This window comes from Toxorhynchites rutilus, chromosome 3 (assembly GCF_029784135.1).
Source record: "Toxorhynchites rutilus septentrionalis strain SRP chromosome 3, ASM2978413v1, whole genome shotgun sequence".
NCBI lineage: Eukaryota > Metazoa > Arthropoda > Insecta > Diptera > Culicidae > Toxorhynchites > Toxorhynchites rutilus.
In genome coordinates, this window is record NC_073746.1 from 287,870,781 (window position 1) to 287,896,923 (window position 26,143).

General features: G+C 38.0%; 2 protein-coding genes across 3 annotated transcripts in view; one reads left to right on the forward strand and one right to left on the reverse strand.

The window, feature by feature from the left end:
- Positions 1 to 26,143, forward strand: part of LOC129780415 (A disintegrin and metalloproteinase with thrombospondin motifs 7) — a 133,562-nt gene that overhangs the window by 101,184 nt on the left and 6,235 nt on the right. Inside the window, exons 10-11 of the mRNA XM_055788681.1 lie at positions 12,904 to 13,050; positions 13,130 to 13,692. Of these exons, the coding sequence (XP_055644656.1) occupies positions 12,904 to 13,050; positions 13,130 to 13,692 (710 nt within the window). The remainder of the gene's footprint in view (positions 1 to 12,903; positions 13,051 to 13,129; positions 13,693 to 26,143) is intronic.
- LOC129780417 (uncharacterized) lies at positions 13,683 to 25,307 on the reverse strand. Of its 2 annotated transcripts, XM_055788687.1 has the most exons (3): positions 23,995 to 25,307; positions 22,646 to 23,931; positions 13,683 to 14,469 (listed from the first exon to the last, which is right to left on the reverse strand). In XM_055788687.1, exons 2-3 carry the CDS (start codon positions 22,655 to 22,657, stop codon positions 13,939 to 13,941), a joined length of 543 nt encoding a protein of 180 aa, XP_055644662.1. In that variant the 5' UTR covers positions 22,658 to 23,931; positions 23,995 to 25,307; the 3' UTR covers positions 13,683 to 13,938. The 2 variants fall into 2 exon arrangements, with proteins under 2 accessions (XP_055644662.1, XP_055644661.1); XM_055788686.1 differs by having other exon boundaries at positions 22,646 to 25,307.

The following is a 26,143-nucleotide window of genomic DNA, read 5'->3' on the forward strand; positions in this document are numbered from 1 at the left end:
TCAATCAAAAACATTCACAAATATTTATCCTACATCGCAGTTTCCAGTTTGACCGATAAAAGCAACAAGATGAGTTGAGAAAAAAACACAACTCATGGAAATATATTCTATTTATCACTATTTTCTGGTGATGAATAACGGAGCTGTTAGTTTTCCTAACGTTTGAACAATTCAATCTGGTCCGATAAATTTGAATCAAAATTAATAGGGAAACAAACATTTGTAATTATTGAAAAGTGATTCTTTTTGAAAAAGAACCTCCGTACCTTATTTCGTTGACTCATTGATGTCGTTGATGTCATTTGCCGTTTGTCAGCCGTTGAAAAGCAATAACTATCGACAAAAGTTTAATCGTACAAAATTATTAACGACTTATCGATGAAATCGAATGATTTAATGATTTTCAACATCCCACATCATCCAGAAGCTCATGGTGTCTTTAGGCTGCAAAACCGTCCACGAAACATAAAAGCAGTTTTTATTTTATAGCGACGGAATTACGAGCTCGCGCACACAATCTTGTTCTAGCGGATCGACTCCTCCCCCACCGGTAGATCGATACCGCGACGCGCCGACAGAGGCAAATCAAAACTGTTCGTGTGTGTCCAAACAGCCATTCGGCAGCACATTTGTGACCGTGCGCGCCACCATTAGCACCAGATTATAAAGCCATCGGAAAAGAGATCAGGAGAACCATAAAGCCACTTTTTATGCAGCTCAGAAAGCCAGCAACCTGTCCATTACAATTATAATAATATGCTAACGAGATGTAAAGTACACCAAACAAGCGTGACAAAAGCACATTCGTTCCCCCCGCACGCGTCCCTGTCCCGGACCACCGTTGTGATCGGGTCTCCCGGTTTGCCGATGGTGACCGCACCGCGGACACGTATCTTGAGACATCGGTAACAACAGCAGTCACCACAAGGCATCGCTATCGCGTATTCACGACAGGTGAACGGTGCGATTAATTATTCTGCAATTACTTAGATTACGGCTAATTTTTCATTTAAAGTTTTACATACTTTCATGAGTAGTTTTTAGCGGTAATGTTGCCCTGCTGTGCCACCTAGTTCGCTCTCGGTTGAACGGTGCGATGGTAGCTGGAGGAGCCAAATTAGCATGTGAGAATTATGATAAAAAAATATTATAATATACATTTAATGAACTTTTACGACTTGTTGAATACATAATTCCGGTCACCATAAGGATGTTTGAAACTTTTTCGGGATAGAGCGTAAAGTGATGAACGACAAACAAAGATGTGATTTTTTAAAAATGCACGAGAATCCCAATTTTATACATCTTGTGACCAATTATGTTACACAGTTATGGTGCAATGTTCATGTCGATAGGCACATGGATGTGGACTAATTATAGTTGCCTATTTCACCACAAAGGAAAGAACGCAGGCGAAATTCCCACAACATGTTACCCATCAAACGATTCATTAAGTGCATTCGTCCCAGCTAATCTTCGTCCACAGATGTCGGCTATTAAACTGAGCAATTTTCTAATTAACTTGATTGCACTTTCATCGCGGAACAAATCCAGCGATACAAAGTGTATATGTGCGAGTCATGGAGATGACATAATCGATTCGCCTCACAAAAGTATCAATTCCCGGCTTCTGCTGTTAACCATCCCATCTGGCTAATTCAAATTTACTACCGAGCTGCAGTTCGCCATCGCTCCGTATGACATCACTCCTCTTAGCCATCAATGGCCTTATCGGTACGAATTGGTGTACAAGATTTTTACGCGAAATAATTTCACAGACGGGAATACTCTTTCGGAATAATTAAATGGTATTAATCCGACTTGTGTGAATTCTGAATAGTACTATATGTTTGACCAACGTTTCTTACGAACTGTTGGTTGCCAAAAGATTAAGTACTCAGAAAACACAACAATTTTCCAACCATCCTAAGAAACGGCAAAGCCAACAGTGGAATAAAGTTATCTTCAAAACCGGACCGGCTACTGATAGATGGCCACCGAGTCACGCTTTGACTGTTATTAACCAACCGTTCACTCTTGGGATATTACGAAGCTGCTCGGCGGCGGCCAGATCTGCGTGAAATAAAGTTGTTGCAATTATTCATATCACCCCCTCTCGCCATCCGGGCACAAGGCGCGCGCACGCGAGTAATGCGCTTCCACAGTAGACAAGAAAATACCCTCTCGTCCTCGGGTGCTTCCTTCCGCCCTTCTCAGACCCAAGACTTGCGGAATTATTTACATCTAAACTATTTGTTTGCCATGTACATTAGAGGCTGTTTGTTTCAATCCCAGAGGTCTCCACAGGGGCAACTTTCCGCTGCGCGGCCGTCTAATCACAGAGGGACTGTTCAATTAATATTCCACTTTGGGGTGACAAGAAATTAAATCTATCACACATCCCCCGGCTATACCATTTGTCTTTGTCCAGCAATTCCCATCCATCTCCTAGCACCAGACTAATTCATTAGAATATTGTGTTTCCAAACACGAGCGCTGGAACTGGATTCGCGGGAGACTGCGTGGAGACCTGTTCATTAATCTTTCCGACCTCGAAGTGGACAGCGTCACACGCAGTAGCCGTGCTGCGATCGGAACTTCTATTTACTATCGGACCCTGCTAGGCCATTTTTAACAGCGTGATCCATATCAGAAAACCATTACTGTATGATTGATAATACCATCGGTCAGGAATAGCATTAATAGACTATAATAGTATACTGTGTTGTATAATATATAATAGAATAGAATAATATGCAGTTATGAAGCATCAATAAATATTGTATAACGACAACTAGTGACAGAAATAAGACCTTTATTTATGTCATAGATTTATCTCTATATCTGATTATTTGTATTACTTTATTAGCTCTGAAAAACAAAGTAATCGAACTAATCTCATACACAAACAGTTTGTTTCGCGACCATTCGTAGCTTATAGATATGTTAACGACAGACGAACATGAGCTAGAGCTCAGGTGGACTGCACACTTCGTAGTTGTTCTCCGTGATTGAGCTGTACCTGCGAAATAGCACAAAGAACACACAGAATGACACTAGGGAGTAGCAAACCATTCGGTGATTCGAACTCTAACAGTCAATAACCCTACTCCCAATAATATTTATTGTATAAATAGAAAATAGTCAAAAATTTGATTAAAAAGTGGCCACATTTCGAAAAAAAAATCCTAAAACAAACCGCATATTTTTTTTTCTTATTTTGTAACCATCAGGGCCAGTCAGTTAGCACTTTCCCACCAAAATGCTCTGCGTCGGTCCCTAAGGACTCAACATTTTAGTTTTCAAAATATTTTTTTTGAAGATTTGTTTGCTATTTTTTAATAAAAGTTCAAACAATTTCCCATATTCATTGTCTGACCGAAATTCTATAGCTCTTATAGTTTTGAGTTGGAAATTTTTTGAAATATGTATCAAGTTTTTTAAACCTTTTTTAGAAAAAAATAACTTGAAAACTTTAAGACCTACAAATTTTTAGTCAGAGAAGAAAATATAGGAAATAATTTAATCTTTCAAAAAAAAATGCAAAAATATATTTATTTAAAATTCTGAACTAAAATTATATGAATAGTACATACAACTATCAACAAGTCTTCCGTTCATTGTAAAAAGTACACTGTCACAGGGAAAAAGTTTTTCTAACAAGCAAGCGGTCATTTTATCTAATTACCTTCAATCATCAGTATGAAGAGAAACATCATGAGAAAGGTTGGCTCCATCTTCTAGTAGGATTTTTCATCGTTATTTATTAACTCTACCCAAACAGCATCACAATAAAGTAATGTGAACTATGTTTCTGAGTTCTTTATTATGCATCGATACAACGTACAATTTGAATCTCGAAGTGTCCCTGTACTGCCTTAACACGTTCTCGCCGGCGCGTAACACCGGTGGCTCGCGGGCATTACGGGCGACTAATTGTTCAAATGTTAGGCTGCGGTCTACCAATGTCGACTGTATCGAAAAGTCATTATAAAATGAATATAGTACTTGAAGATAAATCAAAGTTTTAACCCATCTGTACCCACGCATAAATTTATAACTCGTATACTCTCGCACGGTATCACAGATTGTTTCGCGTGTCTCTGTAGTTTTGCTTTTGTGTATTGTGTATTGTGTACTTCCCGGCTGGATACCGGATATTAGGAAAAATATCAATAATTTCTCATAAACACAAAACAAACATATTTTTTTTCAAAATTAAATTAATACAAAAAAATACAAAATAACTATCCGGCATCCGGTATCCGGCCAAACTAGTATTCGATTCATCACTAATTAGAACTATTTATCGTAAATATTGGCCCTTGTTATGTAAATTGAGTCGAACGATCAATTCGATCCCTAAAACTATCGCATCGCTCAAATTTTCGTATTTTTTTATCGATAGAACCTTACCGAATCGAGTTCTTTCTCGAACGTCATTGGGTGACGTTCAAAGTTCTGTTTAACTAGAATTCATAACAGGGCTCATACCGGATGTTTTCAGCATTTCAATTGGCCATTTAACAGAAGATATACATGGAAAAAACATTGTTGAAATTGTTTCTAGTGACAAATTTCGCTTTATTACACGAACAGCTGGATGTGTTAATATAAAATAACTAAAAATCTGAAAAAATATATTAAAACAGAAATTTTAACGAAAAAATATCTTCTCTTATAACTAATATTTTTTATTGAGGTTAACATAAACACCTTATAAAATGATCGTGACAAAAGATGGAGGGATAATTAATCCATTGCGTTTAGAAGTGACACTATCCTAGACCAGCTGGCGGGCGCCTAAGAATACCTACGCGGGCGACCGGTAGACCGCGGACTACCATTTGGCCATCCCTGCACTAGACTGTCTCATCGTTATTGTGTCATTGTGACATGATTCGTAGCATATAACAACAAGCGAACTACGGAATTATATTATTCAATCCGCTTGTTTTTCACGTCGGATATTATTCTAAAATTCATCGAAATTTTTTAAATAACTGCTTAGTTATTAAGTTATTATTAGCTTTTTATTAGTTATTATGTTATTTTTACTACTTCAGTGGTAAAAATTTTCATTGAAAATTTGAACAAATTAAAACTACTGTAACTCTATATAAAAAAAAATTTTCCGCTGCCCTAGAAATATTCAGCAATTCCAATTGAAATCGACAAATGACAAAACATGTGTATTTTTGATTCGAATGAAAGTTTGTATTCCGTTTGGGTTGGAGGAAATATGAGCTTCCCACAGCAAATGGGATTATTTAACTCAAGTGTAACTTTTGAAACGGGCGTATCGATTTTATGTGATCTCCTTGATAATGTCTATCTAAAAAACTATGAGTTTTATCGAAGTGTGTCTTAGAAAGAGTTATAGAGTATTGATGTTCTAATGTGGCCAAAATATACACTGAGAAAAAAAATTAGTACTCTTTTCTTATTTACAAAAAAAAACTTTAATTTGCAATATCTAAAATATATATGTTTTCATTTTTCTATTTTTCTCATATAGAATAGAAGTCATGTAGAAAATTTTAAAAATGAGTCCAAGATGGTAAAACAATTTTTGACAAGCTTTGTAGAACATCCAATTTTTATGATTTTGCGAAACTTCGAATTGTTATATGTTAACAATCATTTTTAGCCACAAATTATGAATTCTGATGTGATTTAAAATAAAAAAGCTCTTTATCAATCTCTTTCTAAATGCAGCCATTCTCGAGATATTTGAAATAACATTTCTAAGTTGTTGTCCTTTTTATTTTATTTTTTTTAATTTCTATAAAAAAGAAGTCATGTAGAAAATTTTAAAAATTGGTCCAAGATTCAATATTCTACAAAGTTCGTCAAAAATAGTTTTACCAACTATTTTTTATTTATTTATTTATTTAGTACATCATCTTCGACTATGTCGCACAGACTGACTTAAAACTAACTATACTAAATCTCTAATCCTAGCACTGAACACGTTTCTTGTCAATAGAAAATCAAATTCATTACAAACAACATTAAAGGAACGCAAACAAAAATCAAAATTACTGTTGTAACCGAAGTTTGTTCTGTGGTAAGGAATTGCTGATAATGGAGAGTTTCGAAATCTACGAGGCGGAATATTCAATGGAATCTGTTCCAAGAGCTTAGGACCGTCAACATGACCCATTAAAATATCAAAAACAAACAGCCTTTGTGACTTAGTGCGCCTCGATGAAAGTGTTTCCAAATCGATCAACTTACAACGATCAGCATAACAGGGTAGATTGACCGGATCGTTCCACGGGAGAGAGCGCAAAGCGAAACGCACGAATTTTCTTTGAATTTTCTCAATCGCAAGACTCTGTGTAACTTGGTAAGGACAGCAAACCGGGGAAGCATATTCCAAAATACTTCGCACAAGCGAACAAAATAGCGTCTTGAGGCAATAAACATCAGTAAATTCAGATGTATGACGCAGGATGAAACCAAGCACTGTATACGCCTTAGCTGTTATAATGTTGATGTGTTCATGAAATCTTAGCTTCGAATCAATAGTAACGCCGAGATCGCATATTGAATTGATACGCTCTAAGGCAACTGATTCCATGTTGTATTGATGGACTAAAACGTTACTGCAACGGGAGAAGGACATCACTTTGCATTTTTTGCAGTTAACTCGCATTCCGTTGTCGCCACACCAGACAAGCAAACGATTTATGTCGTTTTGCAGAGCAGCACAGTCATCTGGTGAAACTATGACACGAAATAGTTTTAAGTCATCGGCAAACGAAAGATTGGATGAGGAGAGTAACAGGCAAAGATCATTGATGAAGATAATAAAAATAAGAGGGCCGAGAACACTGCCTTGGGGTACGCCAGAAGGAATGTCGAAAGTTCTGGAATGCACAGAATTGACCATAACGTATGCGTTACGATTTGACAGGTACGAATAGAGCCATTCCGTTATCCACGAGGGAAATCCAGTGTGACCCATTTTATCAACGATCAGCTTATGCGGTACTGTGTCAAAAGCCTTCGCGAAATCTATATAAATTGAATCAACCTGCTGCTTCGATTCCAATTCAAGTGACAACGCTGATACATAGCACATTAAGTTCGATGTTGTTGAACGGTGTTTCACAAATCCGTGCTGACTACTGGAGATGATGGGAGTCGCGACTCGGTAGAGAACTGTGTGAACAAGCTTCTCAAAAACCTTGCTGAGAGTACAGAGTATTGACACACCACGGTAGTTTTCAACACAGGTATAGCTACCTGATTTGTAGATTGGCACTATGTACGCTGATTTCCATGCGGTCGGGAATATTCTGTCCGAGAGCGAACGGTTAAAAACAGCAGTGATGGGCTTGGCAAGCGAAGAGGCACAGTTCTTTAAAAATGCGGGCGGTATGTTATCTGTACCTGGTCCTTTTTTGGGGTCAAGATCCTCGAGACCTCTCCTCACTTCCTCTGGAGTAAACTGAATGCACGGTAGGTTTATGTTATGGATTGGTATTTCCTCAAAACGATCGTGACGTTGAACCGGTGATGCTTTGCTGAAGACACTTTCGAAGAAGGCAGCAAACAGATTGGCGGTCTCTGAACTTGTGGTAGAAACGGTCTCATTGCTAACCGAACCAGGGATATTACTGCTTGCTTTTCTTTTCTTGACGAAACTCCAAAAACATGAAGGATCTTGTGTAACCGTTGCCTGAATTCTTAGCAGGTAGTTTTTGAAATGTTTCAGATAGGAGACTCTTGTATTCCAAGTCAAGATTTCGAAGTCTAGCTCTGTCAGTCTCATTCTTCGAATTGAAATAACGATTACGCACCTTGCGGAGGTTGTTGCGAAGATTTCGTAGCTCAGGAGTCCACCAAGGTTTATTGTAAACGGAGCTTGACACTCTTCTTCTTCGAGGGATATGGCGACTGAGGACATCATGAATAAATTCGTTAAAGTTTGACAACATCTGATCTACTGAATCGTTGTTCAAAACTCGTTCCCACTCAATTTCAGCAAGCACAGAATTCAAAAGATTAAAATCGCATGAAGAAAAGTCGAACTTGAGGCATTCTTCAGACTCGTCCGTTGAAGTTGGGACAACCCGTACGTCAAGTAATAAAATAAACGGAGCGTGATGGTTATCCACAGGTAATAGCGGTGAAGATGGTACAATAATATCGAGGAACTCTGGGAGATTGGTAAACACCAGGTCGAGGAGTCTGTCATTTACGTTTGTGAAACCATTCATTTGTCTCAAGCCTTGAGCAAACATCACATTCGTGAAGTCAAGTTCGATGTCAGAAGTAGCATTTGAAGGAATGTATCCATTGATGTCATCGTCAAAACTCCATCGTAAATACGGAAGGTTAAAATCTCCGATTGATAGGACAATGTCCGACTCCAAAAGACGCTCAGCTATGGATTGAACAGCGATTGCATGTGCAGAGTATAACTGGTTGTTTGAATTAGGAGGGAGATATATCGCGACTATGTAGAGAGACCGAAATTGTTCTTTTATGCGTACTGCAACTTGTTCGAGCTCGTTACAGTTAGCAATCGGAACTGATACACAATCCAAACAGTTTTTGACTGCAACCAGTACTCCACCACCTCGCGAACAAGTACTGGTATGTGCAGGTTTTGACGAACTTTGTAGAATATCGAATTGTTATGACTTTTCGAAACTTCGAATTTTTGTATGTTAACAATCATTTTTATCCACAAATTATGAATTCTGATGTGATTTAAAATAAAAAAAGCTCTTTATCAATCTCCTCCTAAATGTAGCCATTCTCGAGATATTTGAAAAAAACATTTCTAATCTGTTGTCTTTTTTAATTTTGATTATTTTAAAATTTATATAAGTATTTTTTTCTTCAATTTTTTCACATGAAAAAGAAGTCATGTAAAAAAATTTCAAAAATGAGTCCATGATGGTAATACTGTTTTTGACAAACTTTGTAAAACATCGAATTTTTATGAATTTTTGAAACTTCGAATTTTTGTATAGTAACAACCATTTTTATCCACAAATTATAAATCCTGAAGTGATTTAAAACAAAAAAGCTCTCTTTCAATCCCCTTCTAAATGCAGCCATTCTCGAGATATTTAAAAAAATATTTCTAATTTATTGTCTCTTTTTCTAGTAAATCACCTTTTTTAATATTTTTGTCGTGTCATACCTTCATGTTCATGAATTTTATGAATTTTCTTATAATTTTCAATAACTTTTCAAAATACATCATTGTGGTAAAAATATATGTTTAAGAGTTACGCTGAAAAACATTTTGTTAAAACCCACATGTCTTCAAATGTTTTTCAACGTAACTCCCAAACATATATTTTTACCCTAATGATGTATTTGGAAAAATTGTTGAGAATTAGAAGAAAATTCATAAAAATGAACATGAACATGACAGTATAACACGACAAACATATTTAAAAAAACCTATTTACTACAAAAAAAGACAATAAACCTCTATATATATATAAATGTTGTGCTCGTTTGTGTACGCGTCAAAAACTCGAAAAGAACGGAACCGATTGAGCTCAAAGTTGGACACAATATGCATTTCACTCCGAGGAATGTTGTTACAGCATAAAAATTTTAAAAAATTGGAGAAAAAATATCTTTTATATGACCATAGTGCGTTTCTGGAATTAAGTTTCTTATGAAAATCGACCATTTCGTATTAAATATGAACTCTATGTGACGAAAACATCTTTTTTCGAAGTGTTTGACAAAATCGTGAACTGAAATTGTGTTTCGGAATGATTTAAAATTTATTGATTTCCCTCATCCATCTCTTCTTCTTCTTCTTCTTCAATGGCACTAACGTTCCTAGAGGAACTTCGCCGTCTCAACGTAGTATTACTTGCGTCATTTTTATTAGTACTCAGTTGAGATTTCTATGCCAAATAACACGCCTTGCAATGCATTCTGAGTGGCAAGCTCTAGAATACGCGTGATCACAGTGCAAGTCGGAGGAAATTTCTTTGACGAAAAATTCCCCCGACCAGAACAGGAATCGAACCCGAACACCCGGCATGTTAGTTATGACGCTAACCACTCGGCCACGGGATCTCATCCATCTCTATCTTCTCTATATAAAAATGTTGTGTTCGTTTGTGTACGCATCAAAAACTCGAAAAGTAATAAAAAATTGAAAAATTCAACGCAACCATGCAACCAAAATGTGCCACAGCAAAGCGTGGCAGGGTACAGCTAGTTAGAAATATTTTTTTAAATATCTCGAGAATCGCTGCATTTAGAAGGAGATTGATGAAAAGCTTCATAATTTGTGGCTTTGGTGATTGAACATAAGAATTCATAATTTGTGGCTACAAATGATTGTAGCACCTGATTAGCGACGAAGAATATTAAGTTTTTCTCAACCATTTTAAAAATATTATTTTAGTAATGATTCAGACTAAAAATACATCCAACCACACTGAGCTGAAAACAATTTTTTTTATTTTTATTCTGCGAAGTGAACTGAGTGCATGCGTACCAAAATTAAAAGTCATTTTTATCAATATTTATGTGTATATTACAGACATTCATAGTTTCAGTGCTTTGAAGATATCCTGCTTGTAACACTTGAGCGATAAAATAAAAGATTTGATCAGCCATGGTCAATTAGTGGGAGCCAAATTGAAATATCTTAAAATAATGTTTTTGGCGCTTGGTTCGTTCTGGTAGAACCCCGACCATATGGCTTCGAATTTTCGAGGCATTTTTGTTGTGGAACCGAGAACGCCGAGGAATTTAAAATCCAATATTTTTGTTTACAAACGTATTAATAGAGGAACTGGTACAAATTCGGTACCCCATTTTGTTTTTTTGGACTTAGCTCTTGGCCAATGCTCGGAATTTCTTCATATTACGTCAGCTTATGAAGGAATCTATTGCGGACATTTCCCCGCAAACCGATTTCAAAAATCTAGATTTGGCTCGGAGCTTTGAGCATAGAAGTGAAACAACTCAAAATAGAGTACCCGAGATGCCTGGGTATAAATTTGGCACCCCATTTTTCTATTTTTTCAAATTAAAAGAATCGTCCTGAAATCACTGAAAAATGTATTTTTTTACGTTTTCATACAAAATAGAAGTGAAGTACACTATCTTACGTAAATTAACTCAACCTTGACGAAAAAGCATGCAATTTTACAAAACAAAGAGAAACAAAAAAAAAGATTTTTTCAACAAAAAGTGAACAAAAATTTTCATCTCGATTTATTTCTAACTAAAAAGTAAAACGAATCAAAAGTCTTTACAAAAGTCGCAAGCGTAGTTGCTGCATGGGCATGCAATACTTAGCATAGTGTATCATCAACCCTATGTTTACATTGGGGTGTCAAATATATATATGAATGATTTGAATGATTTGATAACACTGACACTAATTAACTTTTCTTTGATCTCTTTACTGGAATGATGTTCCCCATTTCATAAATGGATTCATAAATGGATTCGAAAATTGCTTTTTAATCAAGCAAACCATTTGTCATGACAATTGTCATGCGTAAATGTTCTTTGTCCAATTTCGCTGGTTCAGGTCAATCACGAGAAGAAAACTACGGATTGTACCGTCTACCTGAACTCAAGCTATATTCCACTTAAGGTGGGACCGAACCTAGAACATGCAACAGTAAAGTTTTCCTACTGCGGTTTGAAAGCATAGTTCCATGAAAGATACGATGTATCTGAATAAATACAGTATAGTGTTATTAGATGTTTGGATATCCATCCGGAAGCTTTATTTTGCGATTTGTGATTGAAATACTGCAGCACGATCGCACGAAACACTTTATTTTCAATTTTAGGTTATGATATTGTGCTCCCGTGGCCGAGTGGTTAGCGTCATAACTAACATGCCGGGTGTTCGGGTTCGATTCCCGTTCTGGTCGGGGGAATTTTTCGTCAAAGAAATTTCCTCCGACTTGCACTGTGATCACGCGTATTCTAGAGCTTGCCACTCAGAATGCATTGCAAGGCGTGTTATTTGGCATAGAAATCTCAACTAAGTACTAATAAAAATGACGCAAGTAATACTACGTTGAGACGGCGAAGTTCCTCTAGGAACGTTAGTGCCATTGAAGAAGAAGAAGAAGAAGGTTATGATATTATTCTCATGATTTTCTATGCTGGATACAAAAAGGCGACCATCTTTGCAACCCCTTGCATCCCCAAATCCATTGGTGTTCCGACTTGAATCGTCCGTGGATCGCAATGTACTTAAGTATAGATATTCATAATTTCCTCATTCGTATATAAATTGACTTTTCCACACCTACGAATCAATGAAAGGTTAATTGGTTGTTAGAAACCAACCCGATGTCGAAACACTCGGTCAAGTTCCGCGCGATTGCAATCGACACCGAGCAAACAGCTGCCATGATTTATTCACTCAACGGCTCTTCGTGTGGCGCCCTTTTTGTCCCGATACGCCTCCCCCAATCGACCACTAAATCGGTTTCGAATGTCCACAACTCCACTAACCGCGGCCGATGTTGTTTTTACCTCGCCGCCAGCTCGCTACAGTAAATCGTGCGAGTTTTGATTTATTCACCGCTGGCGTCATAAATCTCCCGACTCTAAGGTTCCACACCTCGAACAGATATTATTCGGAGACGTGCATCTATGATTGAATCGGCGTGTAATTCGAGGCAGTTTGTATTTCCATTACGATTGCCAATGACAAATTGACGTTAATTAAATTTAGCTTTAATTTTATTGGTTTTTACTGCCGGCGAATCGTTTAGAGTTGCTTTGAACGTTCCTTGCGATCCAAAGCGGCCGCCAGGTACTTTGAATGGGCGGAGTGTCGCAAATGGAGTGTTTGAATTTCTCCTGCCGATAGGCAAACGGTAAATCACAATTCACTTTGCTATAAAAATTGCACATTTCTATTTTCAGCTTTGGGATGTACCACGACACAGTGAAGACCGGATGCGATCACCGGATTGGACCGATTCTACACATAATGACACCGAGCTTCGAAGCGGACACCATGCAGGTCTCGTGGTCAAACTGTAGTCGCAGAGATATTACACATTTTCTCGAGTAATATGTTTCCACTATAGGATAGTCTTCAAAGTGTCTAATATATCTACTATCTTTTTCTATTCAAACACACGTGCAGTTTAGGACTTGGCAAGTGTCTCGAAGATCAGCCGAGTCAACAGGAGTACAACTACCCCGAGCTACCTCCGGGAGCGATGTATAACGCTGACCTCCAGTGTCGACTGCAGTTCAACTCCACTGACGAGGAAATGACGGTCTGCTCCCGGCTGGACGAGATTTGCAATCAGCTCTGGTGCTTGGTGGACGATGTCTGTCTGACAATGATGCGTCCAGCTGCACCCGGGACGAACTGCGGTAAACGAAAGTGGTGCCAGAACCAGCAGTGCGTCGATGTTGAGGAACTTCCGGCGCCAGTTGACGGGGGATGGGGTGAATGGAGCAGCTGGAGTGACTGCTCCCGAGAATGCGGTGCGGGAATCGCTAAACAAAACCGACAGTGTGATCATCCCTCACCCGCTCATGGTGGGTCGTTTTGCATCGGTGAGAGGGCGCGATATAAAACATGCAATACGCACCCTTGCCCAAAGGATGTTCCCTCGTTTAGGGCGCAACAGTGCTCCGAGCATGACAACGACACGGTTAAGGGAGAAAACTACACTTGGCTGCCGTATTTCGATAAAAGTGAGTAGAATGAAACTTTTTTATTTTTTTAATATTTACATATTTTACCTACTATTTATGGCGCTTTCCAATAACGTTGATGATGATTATTGTAGACAGAGAACGTCATAAAGTGTTTTCAAGCTTTTTCAATATTAGTTTCTATTTATTTCATATATTTATTTTTCCAATATATGTTATAGATATATAATAAATAGGACCGACAACTAGTCAACAAAACAAAGTACATTATGCGAGAGCGCATAATCACCATCTGCGATGATTCTTGCCCTTATCGGTTACATGTCTGTATACGGGCACTGGCACCGGATATGGCTTCGGGACAGGGACCTCAATTTTCTTGAGCACCTCCACCGGGAATGGTTTTTCGACCTCCACCGGATAGGACTTTTCGACCGTGTATGGCACAGGTCGCTCGATGATTTTCGGCACAATCCTGTAGACTGGCACTTTGATCTTTTGCTCCACATTTACCTGCACCGGATACGGCTGCGGAATGTTAACTTTCACGTACTGTGGCACCGCCACCGGGATTGGGTGCGGCACTGGTACTCCGATTTTCTGGTAAATTGGTACTGCATATCTATTTTCCTTCTCCGAGTGCGTCATGGATATGACTGAGTTGTGATTTAATTCATCGCTTCCCGAGCTCGATGGGATGTCCTCCTCCGAACTCGAGTCGTCTCCATAATGGGCGTAATGGCGATTTGAGTAGCTGTATCCGATCGTTGCTGGCAGCGATGAAATGGCACAAACGACCAATATGATAGGGAGTATCTACGTGAAAACAAGATAGAAACAAGCTAAAGTAAATACCTGAAATAAGTGAGACAACTTGGACAAGAGTTTTGTAGTTCATGCGGTAAATAGCAACAAAAAAAAACTCGTACAATATTTCCGATTTTGCCGACACCAGCAGGGACTGCATCGACATTACATAAACAGTTCGGTTCAACAAACCATTTAACCACAATCCTTTATGCTGTCTGCATTTCTGCAACCAATAATGCGAACGGTGCGAAACATTGCATAATTCAGTGATAGATTTGCAGCTATAGCTCTATGCTGTAACGCTTCGATGCCCTCCTTGCGAATCTCCGGTTGTCCGACTAGCAGTTGTTGTGTTCGCGGAAGAGATACAGTGAGTTGTTCCTTTCGTTGTAATTGGGTCGAAGATATTGGTTTAATGGTTCCTATCGGTAACATTGTTATTATTTCCCCAATGAGAAATCGTTCTGTCGAGAACTTTGAAATTATTTTGGATCCAGACTCAATTTTCGCTTCGAAAGGCTCAGAGCTTCTTTAAGCCTCTACCACCCAAGTTTTTTATTTATCTAAAAAACCTACTCCACTTTTATCTCGAACTTCCAACTTTCAACATAAAATACTCCTAGCAGAAAGTTGCCAGTATAAAAACAATGTGTATGTGTGATAGATGAAAATATTCTAAAGACGTTCTAGTGGGGGTGAACATTGAAAATAATGTCTAAATAATTTGAAAAGAGAATCCGCGAAGCCCATCGGGCTTGGGCTATAGAGGGTTAATTTACTGAAGTTTAATTTCAATTGTACAATAACGTTAACCTATAAGGAATTGCTGTGAGTTGCACATTAATAATAGGGAATTTCGTCGGTTAAATTTATTAGAAGACATTGATTATGAATTTCGTTAAAAAGAAATATTTTTTGCGCCACAATCCATCATATTGAATCGTAATACAGGTATACCTTGATTTTACATACATTCTCGTTTCAGAAATGTGCACAAAATCGAAGCATGATCTTTTTTTAACAGAAATTAATTTTAGTAACTCAAAATAGGTGAATCTACATATTCTGGACCATGTATAGCCGGAAAAACTTCCAGACAGAAAGAAATATTTCATAAATATTTATTGCTCGTTGTAAAGGTGACACTAAACACTAAAAAAATCTTTTGCTGTCTTTTGTTTGGGTAACAGGGTGTTAACAATGGAAGTCAACAAAGAGAAAATTATAAAAAAAGAGAAAATTCGTTACATTTTACCCTTTTTTATAAAGGCGAAAATACAAGCCAGACCGTTCTAATCCATAGGTTGTGAATGGTGTTTATGGTGTCGATACTGTAACAGAAAAATACGTGAAATTTTGATTTCGTCGATTCCGTTCAAAAATTTCTGATGTTGCAGATGCAGATTGTGAAAATCAATTACTGGAGTTTTTCGTCATTAAACACCAAGACATCTATGATAGAGGCATTATGAAGTTATCTTTAAAATGGTAAAAAAAATTACAGCAAAATGGTGTACATTTAAACCAAATCGGACAACCCGAAGCACCTTAAATAAAGTTTCGAATTTCACGCAAAAAAGTAGATTCGCACATCTCCTCGCTCAATTGGATAACAAATCGAATGTCACTGACTGACAACATTCTATTACTTGGTGATTTCAATTTGTCCGGTATTAGGTGGACTCAGAGTACAAGTAAACACTTGTATCTATATTCTTCACGCTCATCTATGAACTGTTTAACCGAACGTTTACTAGACAGTTTTAGTGTTGCCGGTTTATGTCAAATGAACGGAATCCTCAACGATAATAATCGTATGCTCGACCTATGTTTCACCTATTCAGAAATGATTCACAACACAACGGTGATCAAAGCTCCTTCCGCTTTAGTTAAAATATGTCGTCATCATCCTCCGCTTCTTGTTTCGTTGATCGAAACGTCACCACTCGTCTTTATTGAAACCATCGAATCTACTTACTACAATTATCGTAAAGCGAATTTTTCATCAATGAATCGTTTCTTCACAAGTATCAACTGGGACGACATTCTGATTGACAGCGATATAGAGGTAGCCACGCAGTCTTTATCTAATGTTATCCTCTATGCGATTGATCGATTTGTCCCCAAGAAAACAGCCTACAACTCCCGTTATCCGCCATGGTCTAATCATCTTTTGAAACGTTTGAAGAGGGTAAAACGTTCTACTTTGAGGAAATTTTCCAATCTCCGTTGTGCTTTTTGGAAAGCCCGTTACTCAGAAATCAACAAAGACTATAAAAAATTGAACAGAGCGCCATTTGGAGCTCATCTGGACCGTGTTCAGAGTAATCTGAAAAAGAACCCACAAGAATTTTGGAGATTTGTTGATGTACAGAGGAAGGAGTCAGGACTACCAACCATAATGACACGCAACAATGTGGATGCTTCAAACAAAATAAGCATATGTGAGCTATTCCGAGAACAATTCAGTAGCGTTTTCGTTAGCGAAAGACTTCACAATGAGCAAATTTATGAAGCCGCCAGTAGTGTACCTTGCCTACCTGCTATCTGTATTAATCCTGCTATAAGTTCCAGCAAAGTACAACTTGCGTGTTTGGATCTTAAGAGATCTTCGAATCCTGGGCCAGATGGCATCCCTTCTATCGTATTGAAAAAGTGTTCAAGCATACTCTCTTCACCGCTAAGTCTATTGTTCAGTCGCTCACTACGCTGTGGGGTTTTCCCGAAGGCATCGTTTACCCCGTTTTTAAAAAAGGCAGCAAATAGGACGTCAAAAATTATAGAGGTATCGCTTGCCTTTGTTCTATCTCCAAACTATTTGAGATAATAGTTTTGGATTTCATCTCACACGCCTGCAGTAGTTACATCTCCGACCAACAACACGGTTTCGTGCCCAGAAGGTCTACTTCTACAAATCTGGTGCTGTACACATCGTTCATCGCCCGCTCTCTGCAGTCTCGTAACCAGATCGATGCTGTTTATACAGATTTTTCGGCCGCGTTCGACAAAATCAATCACGATATCGTTGTCGCCAAACTCCAGCGTCTAGGTTTCCATAGTTTTCTTTTGAACTGGTTACACTCATATCTGACTGATCGTGTGATGTCAGTGAAAATCGGCGATACCGTTTCATCTCCTTTTCGGGTGACATCGGGCGTACCTCAAGGAAGTCATCTCGGTCCTTATATATTCCTGCTTTACCTCAATAATATTAATCTTTGTCTAAAGTGTCCCAAACTTGCATATGCGGACGATTTTAAATTGTTCTACACTGTGAATAGTGTCGATGATGCGATATTCCTACAGCAACAACTCGATATTTTCTCTGATTGGTGCGAAACCAATAGAATGGTTTTAAATCCAGCAAAGTGTTCAGTCATATCGTTCACGCGGAAACGATCGCCTGTAACATGTTCGTATAAAATACGCAATATCTCTTTGAAACGTGTTGTAACTATCAAGGATCTTGGTATCGTCTTAGACTCAAAGCTAACGTTCAACGACTATATCTCATACATCACCACCAAGGCATCTAGGATGTTAGGTTTCATTTTTCGCATCACAAAGCAATTCAAAGACCCACATTGTATCAAAGCTCTTTATTGTGCTTTAGTGCGCTCTCATCTTGAATATGCGTGCATAGTATGGTCTCCCTACTACCAAAATAGTGTCCAGCGAATTGAGGTGATCCAGCGGAAATTCGTCCGTTTCGCCCTACGCAACTTGCCCTGGAGCGATCCTTCGAACTTACCTAGCTATGAGGATCGTTGTAAATTGATCGGACTCGATTTGTTGAGCGTACGTAGAGATGTAGCGAAGGCAACTTTTATATCCGATCTAATTTCCTCGAAAATCGATTGTGCTGATCTTCTTCAGTCGATCGATTTTAATATACGCCCTCGTAACCTGCGTTCACATACATTTCTCTGCCTTCCACACTCTCGCACAAACTACGGTTACAACGAACCCGTATCGAGTATGTCTCGTGTATTTAACCGCTGTTACTTATCTTATGACTTTCACTTATCTCGCGCCAGTTTAAGAAAGGCATTCTTGACCGCTCTTTCCAGTTAGGCATAGTTTTAAGTAGATTAAGTATTTTATGTTATTAATTTAGCCAACGCCAACGGGGTCACCTTCGTGTCAAAGGAAATGAACCCGCCCAACGCGCCGGAGCTTCGCCCAATAGAGAAATATTGGGCGATTATGAAGCAGTCCCTCCGGAAGAACCCAAAAGTTATCAAATCGGAGGCGGACTTCAAGAGAAAATGGATTTCTGTTAAAAAAAACTACAACCTGACGTTGTACAGAACCTTATGGACGGGGTAAAGAGGAAGGTGCGAGCATACGGGCTTGGGCTCGAAGTATGAATAAAAAAAAATGCCAAAGGTTGTTTAATAGTTTTTATTTTACTGTCTAAAATTTTCAAAAGGATCGGTCTACTGGGCGAATTTCTACAGCGTTTTCTCCGTGATGCAATTTGATGTGACACACCCTTTATAGTGAAGAATCGCTAATAAAAACTTTCTCAAAATAAATTTCGATCTGTTTTTATCATCAAGATATTCGACATCATCTCATACAATGAAAATTGAGAATTAAGGGACCAGACATGTTACTCAGCATATCTGATCATAACTTCAACAGAATTCAACGCCGTTGCATCAGAAACCGGTTGCAAGCCATCCTCAAGGTCAACAGGATCTGTTATATATATGGTGTTATCTTCCGGTAGACTGGAATCCATCATATAGGATGTTTCGTCATCTGCTGTGGGATCGCGTACTTTTTCATAAATTTCTGAATCCTTCAAAAGTTCAAACTCTGCATTCTCTTCGTCGATTACGTAAAGTGCAAAATATTTACGCTTTTCAATAACAGCCAGTGGTAGTACATCCTCATTTTCAACTTCCTCCGGATTGTAAAGTAAATCCCAAGACTTCCTTATCGACGATTGAGGAACTTTATCACAATATTCCGCAATCCAAAATATCGTATCCTTTACGTTAATCTTTTTCACATTGTCATTAACCTCACCTGATCTACCAAGGACCTCTCGCATCATGATCTGCAAGTAGCGTGATTTAATCATCTGGATTACGTTCTGATCCATAGGTTGAATAACCGTTGGGGTGTTTCAGGGTAGAAATATAGAAATATGCTTATAGCACCGTCACTTGTTTTCAGCTCCTCTGTATTGAAATGTGCAGAACAGATATTCCACACCAGGACAGTTCGGAGTGGAAAACCCGGTTCCGCCAATTAAATTTCGGACCTGCGGCACAGATTTTAAAAAGATTACGAGTCATCCAAGCGTTCTTGGATGCTGTGTAGTAAACAGCTCCTTCCTATTCTCAATGGTCGAGGATTGAAGATTTCCGATGACCGTCAGAGGAAACATCCATGTCAGAACGTCAAACCAATGCGGGTACACGGTTAGAACAAATACCGAAGTGGAGGAACGGGCTTATTTTGAGAAATGCAAAATTGAGATCCGTTCGGGTAATTCTGACTCGATCGGCGTTTACAGTACGGGTGCTTAATAACTTCTTAGAAATCGATAGACTTTTTTAGTTCGTTTTCATATGACAAGATCGACAAATTGTTCAGCCAGAATTGAATTTATCCAAACATTCGTATATCGCCTCCTGTGCTTTCTCTTGTAACGATCGAAAAGCTACTTCTTGAATCTGAATCCATCTCTTCAAGTACTTTACACCAGTTCAAATACTTCACACCAGGAATGTGGATGAGTCCTCGGGCAGTACCAGTACACCCAAACTAGCATTGACAGAAAACATTTCCATTTTCGGCAGAAAAATGCTTTTTCGTGTGCTAAAGGGTAAAATGAACAAATAAAAGCACATTTTTCAAAAGCATAAAATGTTTGTATGAATGGGAGCAGACCTCTCTTTCTCTCAGACTGAACGCCAGCTTGGGATTGTATCCAAGAAAAAAATGTCCAAACGATCCCAGGGATCGCAGGGATCGAACCCAGGCCGGTTGGAAAGCAACGCTGTACTACATGACCACGCTATCCACATAGCCACTGGTGCTGTTGTGCAAATACGTGATAATATTATACCACATTATAAAATGAAGTTGGATCTTAAAAGTATGCATGGATACTTTCTAAGAGTAAAACGGAAAGCATAACCGTGAATCTGTATCCTTTTCGGTCGGGAGCCGTGTATGTGGCAAAGTATGCGGGTAGGCTTAATTGGTTCTTACTTGCAATGTGTCTCTTATTTCGTTCTTTCATCTTGCTCTTGTATTGCAATGGCATATATATTATACAAATGCCATACTGGTATGGAAGGATAACACATTTTTTGTTATTTTTAAGCTCATTTAATGTTATAAATCGGGATGCCAAACATATGAACATATATATTGTCCGGAGACTCGATTATCCGGAGACTCGAATATCCGGAATTTTAGACTCGATTATCCGGAGTATTTTATTTTTGATTTTTCTTATTTTCAGATCGGAAATTTCGAATAATTTGTTTAATAAGTCCATATTGAGTAACCAATATGGGTATCAAATGAAAAGGTTTGACAAGTAGAACACAGTTATTTAAGAAAAATGCAAATCCAAAATGACCGTCACCACAAGATGGCGCCATATATATTTTTTTCACAACCCCATCAATATGGGAATCAAATGGAAGTGCTCGACTGGTAGAACACAGAAGATCATGAAAAATCCAAATCCAAGATGAACGCAGTTCCCAAATAAACAATTACTTTTTAATGGTTCCATTCAGCTTGCTCTGTTTGTATGTATGTTTGAGTGTTTGTAGGGTTGTCCCACAATAATTGAAAATCTGAAGAAAGTGAGGTAAGTTATGATTCTATTATCCGGAGAATTCGATTATCCGGAGGTTTTGATTATCGCTTATCCGGGGAGAAAAAAGTCAATACTCCGGATAATCGAGTACGCCCTGTATTTGCTAATGTACCCTACATTAAGAATTTGCTTATTGAATTTTTCGAACGAAATACCACCGAATGTCTTTTTGTGGGTTTTCGCTTGAATTGTCGGCCCATGTATAAGAAAAATTGTCAATTGTAAACAGGAATCATTTTCAGTTACTCTCCATTACATTTTGCCTCCTAAGAATAACAAAAAATTTATAAAAGCGAGTCAGTTTAGGACCATTCCACCCTTTTTTAAATATTGACATACTAAAGGCAATAAGTACCCATACCCATGACTTTTTAACAATTAAAGAGCACATTTAACTCAAGTTACAAACAGGTCAAAAATGCATGTTTTCCTTATTGAAACACCTGAAACACAAAATGGTGCCAAAACAAAGCAGAACAGAAAAATGATCACCATACAACCAAACTGTTTTGAAACCATTCATTCGACACTAGTGTAGATTCAGTGGGTAGCGCGATTTTTCAGCAAGATCTATTTAGGCAATGAACTCCTCGTTGGATGTGGAACGATGAGCAAATATTTCTGTTGACGTTCCAAAAACTTACCGGAGTCAGACCGGGTAAATACGGTTTGTGTTACGAATCGTTTTTGTTGCGAACGGATTTTGATTATTATAGGAACAGTATTGTTCTAAGAAGCATCCATTTAAGATCAAACTGAACCCAAAACCCAAAAAGTTCAATAACTCTGTCATTGTCAGTTGAGATTGGCCAGGTGAATTATTATCAACTAAACTACCCATATTTGCTGTAAATAACGATAATGAAGACAGCTCCTACCATTACCATACACGAAATCATATAATATGAAGAATTCAATGACAGAACATTACTCATAAACTTGTCATAAACTCACAACACATTAATGTTAAAAGTACCATAAAAACTTTTGTATTAAAATTCAATTCTGATATTTTATATGGCAAGAATAATAGAATAACTATTATATTTTATATTTGTATACAAACAAAATAAATCTGGAAGTGTAGTGAAATTTTTTAATATTCCGTTATGCCTGGAACTTTTTTATTATGTACGCTTTAAAAAATAACAATTACTACGATTATGCGTTCATACAATTTCCTAATACCACACCATGTTTATCACAATAAGGAGACACGAACGTAGAAATTTAGACGACTTTCACAGCCCATAGAAACATAAAAACAAAAATGAATAACATAAAAACACTCACAAAGAACGCACAGCACAATCAATTGGTTCAACTTACATAATTATTCATCACACTCCGAAACAGCAGATAATAAAAACAACTCTCAATTCGTTCACACGAAGTTCTACTAATTCTGAACTATAAGTAAAAGCAACAGTCGAATCAATGACGGCACTACTGACGACGCCTGGCGCTTTTATAAAAGCAGGCATCAATTTTCTTCCGCTTTTCCATTTCCACTAGTGCCGTTCCATACACCGATCGTCCGTTCGGCTTCGCTTGGATAGGGATGGACATCTTATGAATTCGAAAAGTAATGGAAGAAGCACTCAGGTGGTGCGAGCCACCGCCGTAAAATTCGTTTGCTAGCAAAACAACCATCCCTAGCTGAAAGGGTTCCAGTTACCGACGCCATGAAATTGAGGGAGCAACAAAACTTGAGCGAGCGAATTATTATTTTACGGAAAGTAATGGAGCTATCAAATTGTCTGCACCCTCCGTGGAACGAGATAGCTCCAATTGAGATCGATCATCAACAACATCAATCGATCGACGATCCTTCGGTCTTACAATCTAAAAAGGCACGTTCAACTTTGTTCGATAGTTGAAAATAACGTAGTTGTTACTTTCGTAAATATTTTTATTTCTGGTTCCAAAGTTCCTCTTATTTTCAATTGATTCGATTGACGATAGTGTTTGCTTTAAAAATTCGTATCTTGGAATATGAGGAGAACACATCAAAATTTAAGATTCACATATCCGCCATTTTAACAACTGTTTTAACATTAAATGGAAACAGTGTTAAAGAAATTGTTAAATTTAATTAATGTTAATGTTAAAGAAGTTAATGATTTTCTTAATCTTTTTGATGATTTTATTAATTTTGAACGAGACGCTGTCCCCATCAGGTATATTTCTGTTGTCACTGATAAATTTGCACACAAATTATTGATCTGACAACGGACGAAAAACCCTGATTATCGTCTCGAACAAGTCACGGGACTCGAAGGTGTACGAGCAAAAGTGTCTGGAAAACGCATTCCACCGTTCATTAAGGTACACCATTTGAAATTTTGGATAATTATCAAGGAAAAGTTGAAGAAGATGGGAAAGAAGACATAAGGCCTGATATTGGGGCAAACTGGTCCCGGAGGCTGCCCTGCAGTGTGTGCAATAAATTTGTGGTGGTAATTCCCAAGAATGTCCGCAATTTCTTTCGGAATCCGTCAGACTAAAATTCTATCGTTTTTGTTTAAGAATGTGCACAAATACGTACCTTTCAACTACACAGCTATAGTTGATTTCTTAGTTCCTGATTTCAGGAGGACCAGATTTTAGCTGAGCTGCAAATTGAACGGTATCTAAAGCATTATCAATTTATCTTCATTGTTTTTTCCGATGCTTACGGGATTTAGGAAATAGAGATGGTTCAGACCGACCGCCTTCCGTTGAAGATGGGTATACGGCGCGAGATATGTACCACAATGAGTGCCATACTCGAACGTAGAAAAATAGGGAGCATCAATTGATCTTCGAAATGGTTTCAGGAAGTGATCTTGGTTTTTTTCGTCTTAGCGAAATACAATCTCCTAGATATGGTGTTATTTAGACTTTTTTTTTGTTCCATCGTTGTTGATTATCAATTCAGGTCAAAGTTACGTTGTACGTGTCCATCAAACTTCCCAATATCTTCTGTTTAGAAACGCTTCACTGTTGAGTTTGACGTGAACCATGTTGACATTATCAGTTCATAGACTGTAAAAATAACCTTTCTTCCAATTCATCTGTCATCTTGCAAATTCGTGTTCGGCTATGAAATTCCGTGCAACTAGGCAAAAAAAAGATCCAGGAATCATACCTTGTCATAAGCTCTTGTATTCTAGAGCATACGATAATACACATACGAAATAGTTCTCGCGATTTTTGGAAAGACAAGTCACAGGAGGGTTGTGTCCGAGATACGACGGCAATGTTGACGTTGGATTCCATTAGGCTATCTGTTGCATGCTGATTTTGGAATTGTTTGAAAAATTACATCGTTAAACTCTTTGATAATGATTTGGTGGCCGTAAAAAGGGCTGTTTTGTTTGGTTGTTAGGTATTGTTTGTTTACTCCACCAGTGTTTATAACCGTGTGATGATGACAGAAGGATGGTGATTAGTCGTTGAATGGCGCGTATCACGATAGAAGATGCTGAAGTGGAATGAGATATGACGAAAGCCGTTCTCTGTGGTCCTGGACGAGATGGCTCCTGTGTACTGTATGGGTAAAATATAGAAAAAAAAACTCGTCAATGTCATATAAGATAATCATCATTATCGAACACAATTATCATTTTTTTCTCGCCACAAAAACTTGTAACAACTTTGTCGAAGACTGTTTTTATCTAGAGAATAACTGTCGAGCTCTAGATGCTAATTTCCACTTAAATACACCTCCTGGACCACTGTGCATTGATATGGATTTTCACGAAGCAACCAACATTAAAGTTCTAAATTTAAATTTTATTTGCTAGAATTATCCGTATCACTCACCATACTTGCAATACAAAAATGGTTTGGCTTTGAAGTCTGTGTTAGGAAACATATTTCGGTCAGAACAAAGGTTACCCCAACTTGCATGTATTTTCAATGCCGATTTCCCCAAGTACCTTGGTTCTTCTATTTCGACCAATCAGAACGAGGTATTTTTGTTTGGATAACGGTTGGGATTTTTCAATTGTTCGATAGCTAGTTTAAGGGCTTTGCATAGTCATATTCAACTGAGGATAGTCAGCGGATTGATGCCAAATGTCTTAAAATTACATTTGCAGATTTGCAGTTATCTCAATTTTTTTTCTTTGTCAAAAAAATGTTTCTTTGGCTCTTTGTCGTTTTTCTGCCTGAAAAATCGATTTTTGACAAAAACCATTTGAGGGGCTCAGAATGCATTTCTCTTAATCAACTTTTTATTTAGTTAATAACTCAACTGCAAAAACTGTCCAATTTAAGTTTGCTATAGAATCCGATAGATGAGGTTCCGACCTATTTTCCACATTGGTAAATACAGCTGGGAATGTATTTGCAGCTAAGTTCGTATTCAATTGGAAATGACTTTTGGCTTCTTCACGCAGTTTCTCCGTCGACATGACTTAAAAGTCAGTCGGGCGTTGAGGCCCTATCGCCCTCTACGACCCTCGTCAAATGGATTTCATTGCATTTTGAAGTGACTACCCTCAAAATGAACTAGTTTCTCTCTCATGTATCCCGTATGTATCGATGTTTGAATTCAACGTGGTTTGACATAAACTACATGAGAGCTAGATTTTTTTGTATCGTGCACGAAAATTATTCACATATATGCAGTGTTGTGTTCAGAACCACTGACAAATTTGTGAATTTTGTTGATATGAACCCGTTTTTCTGTATATTTGTTTCACAAAATTGGACTCGGAGACAAAGGGAACTAAACTTTTGTTCAGAATTCATATTTGCACGCTATTTACTAATACTTACGCGAGGACCTTTATAGCACACCGGATAACTGTCTAAGTTCGTTGGTTTGAGTTTAAGGTG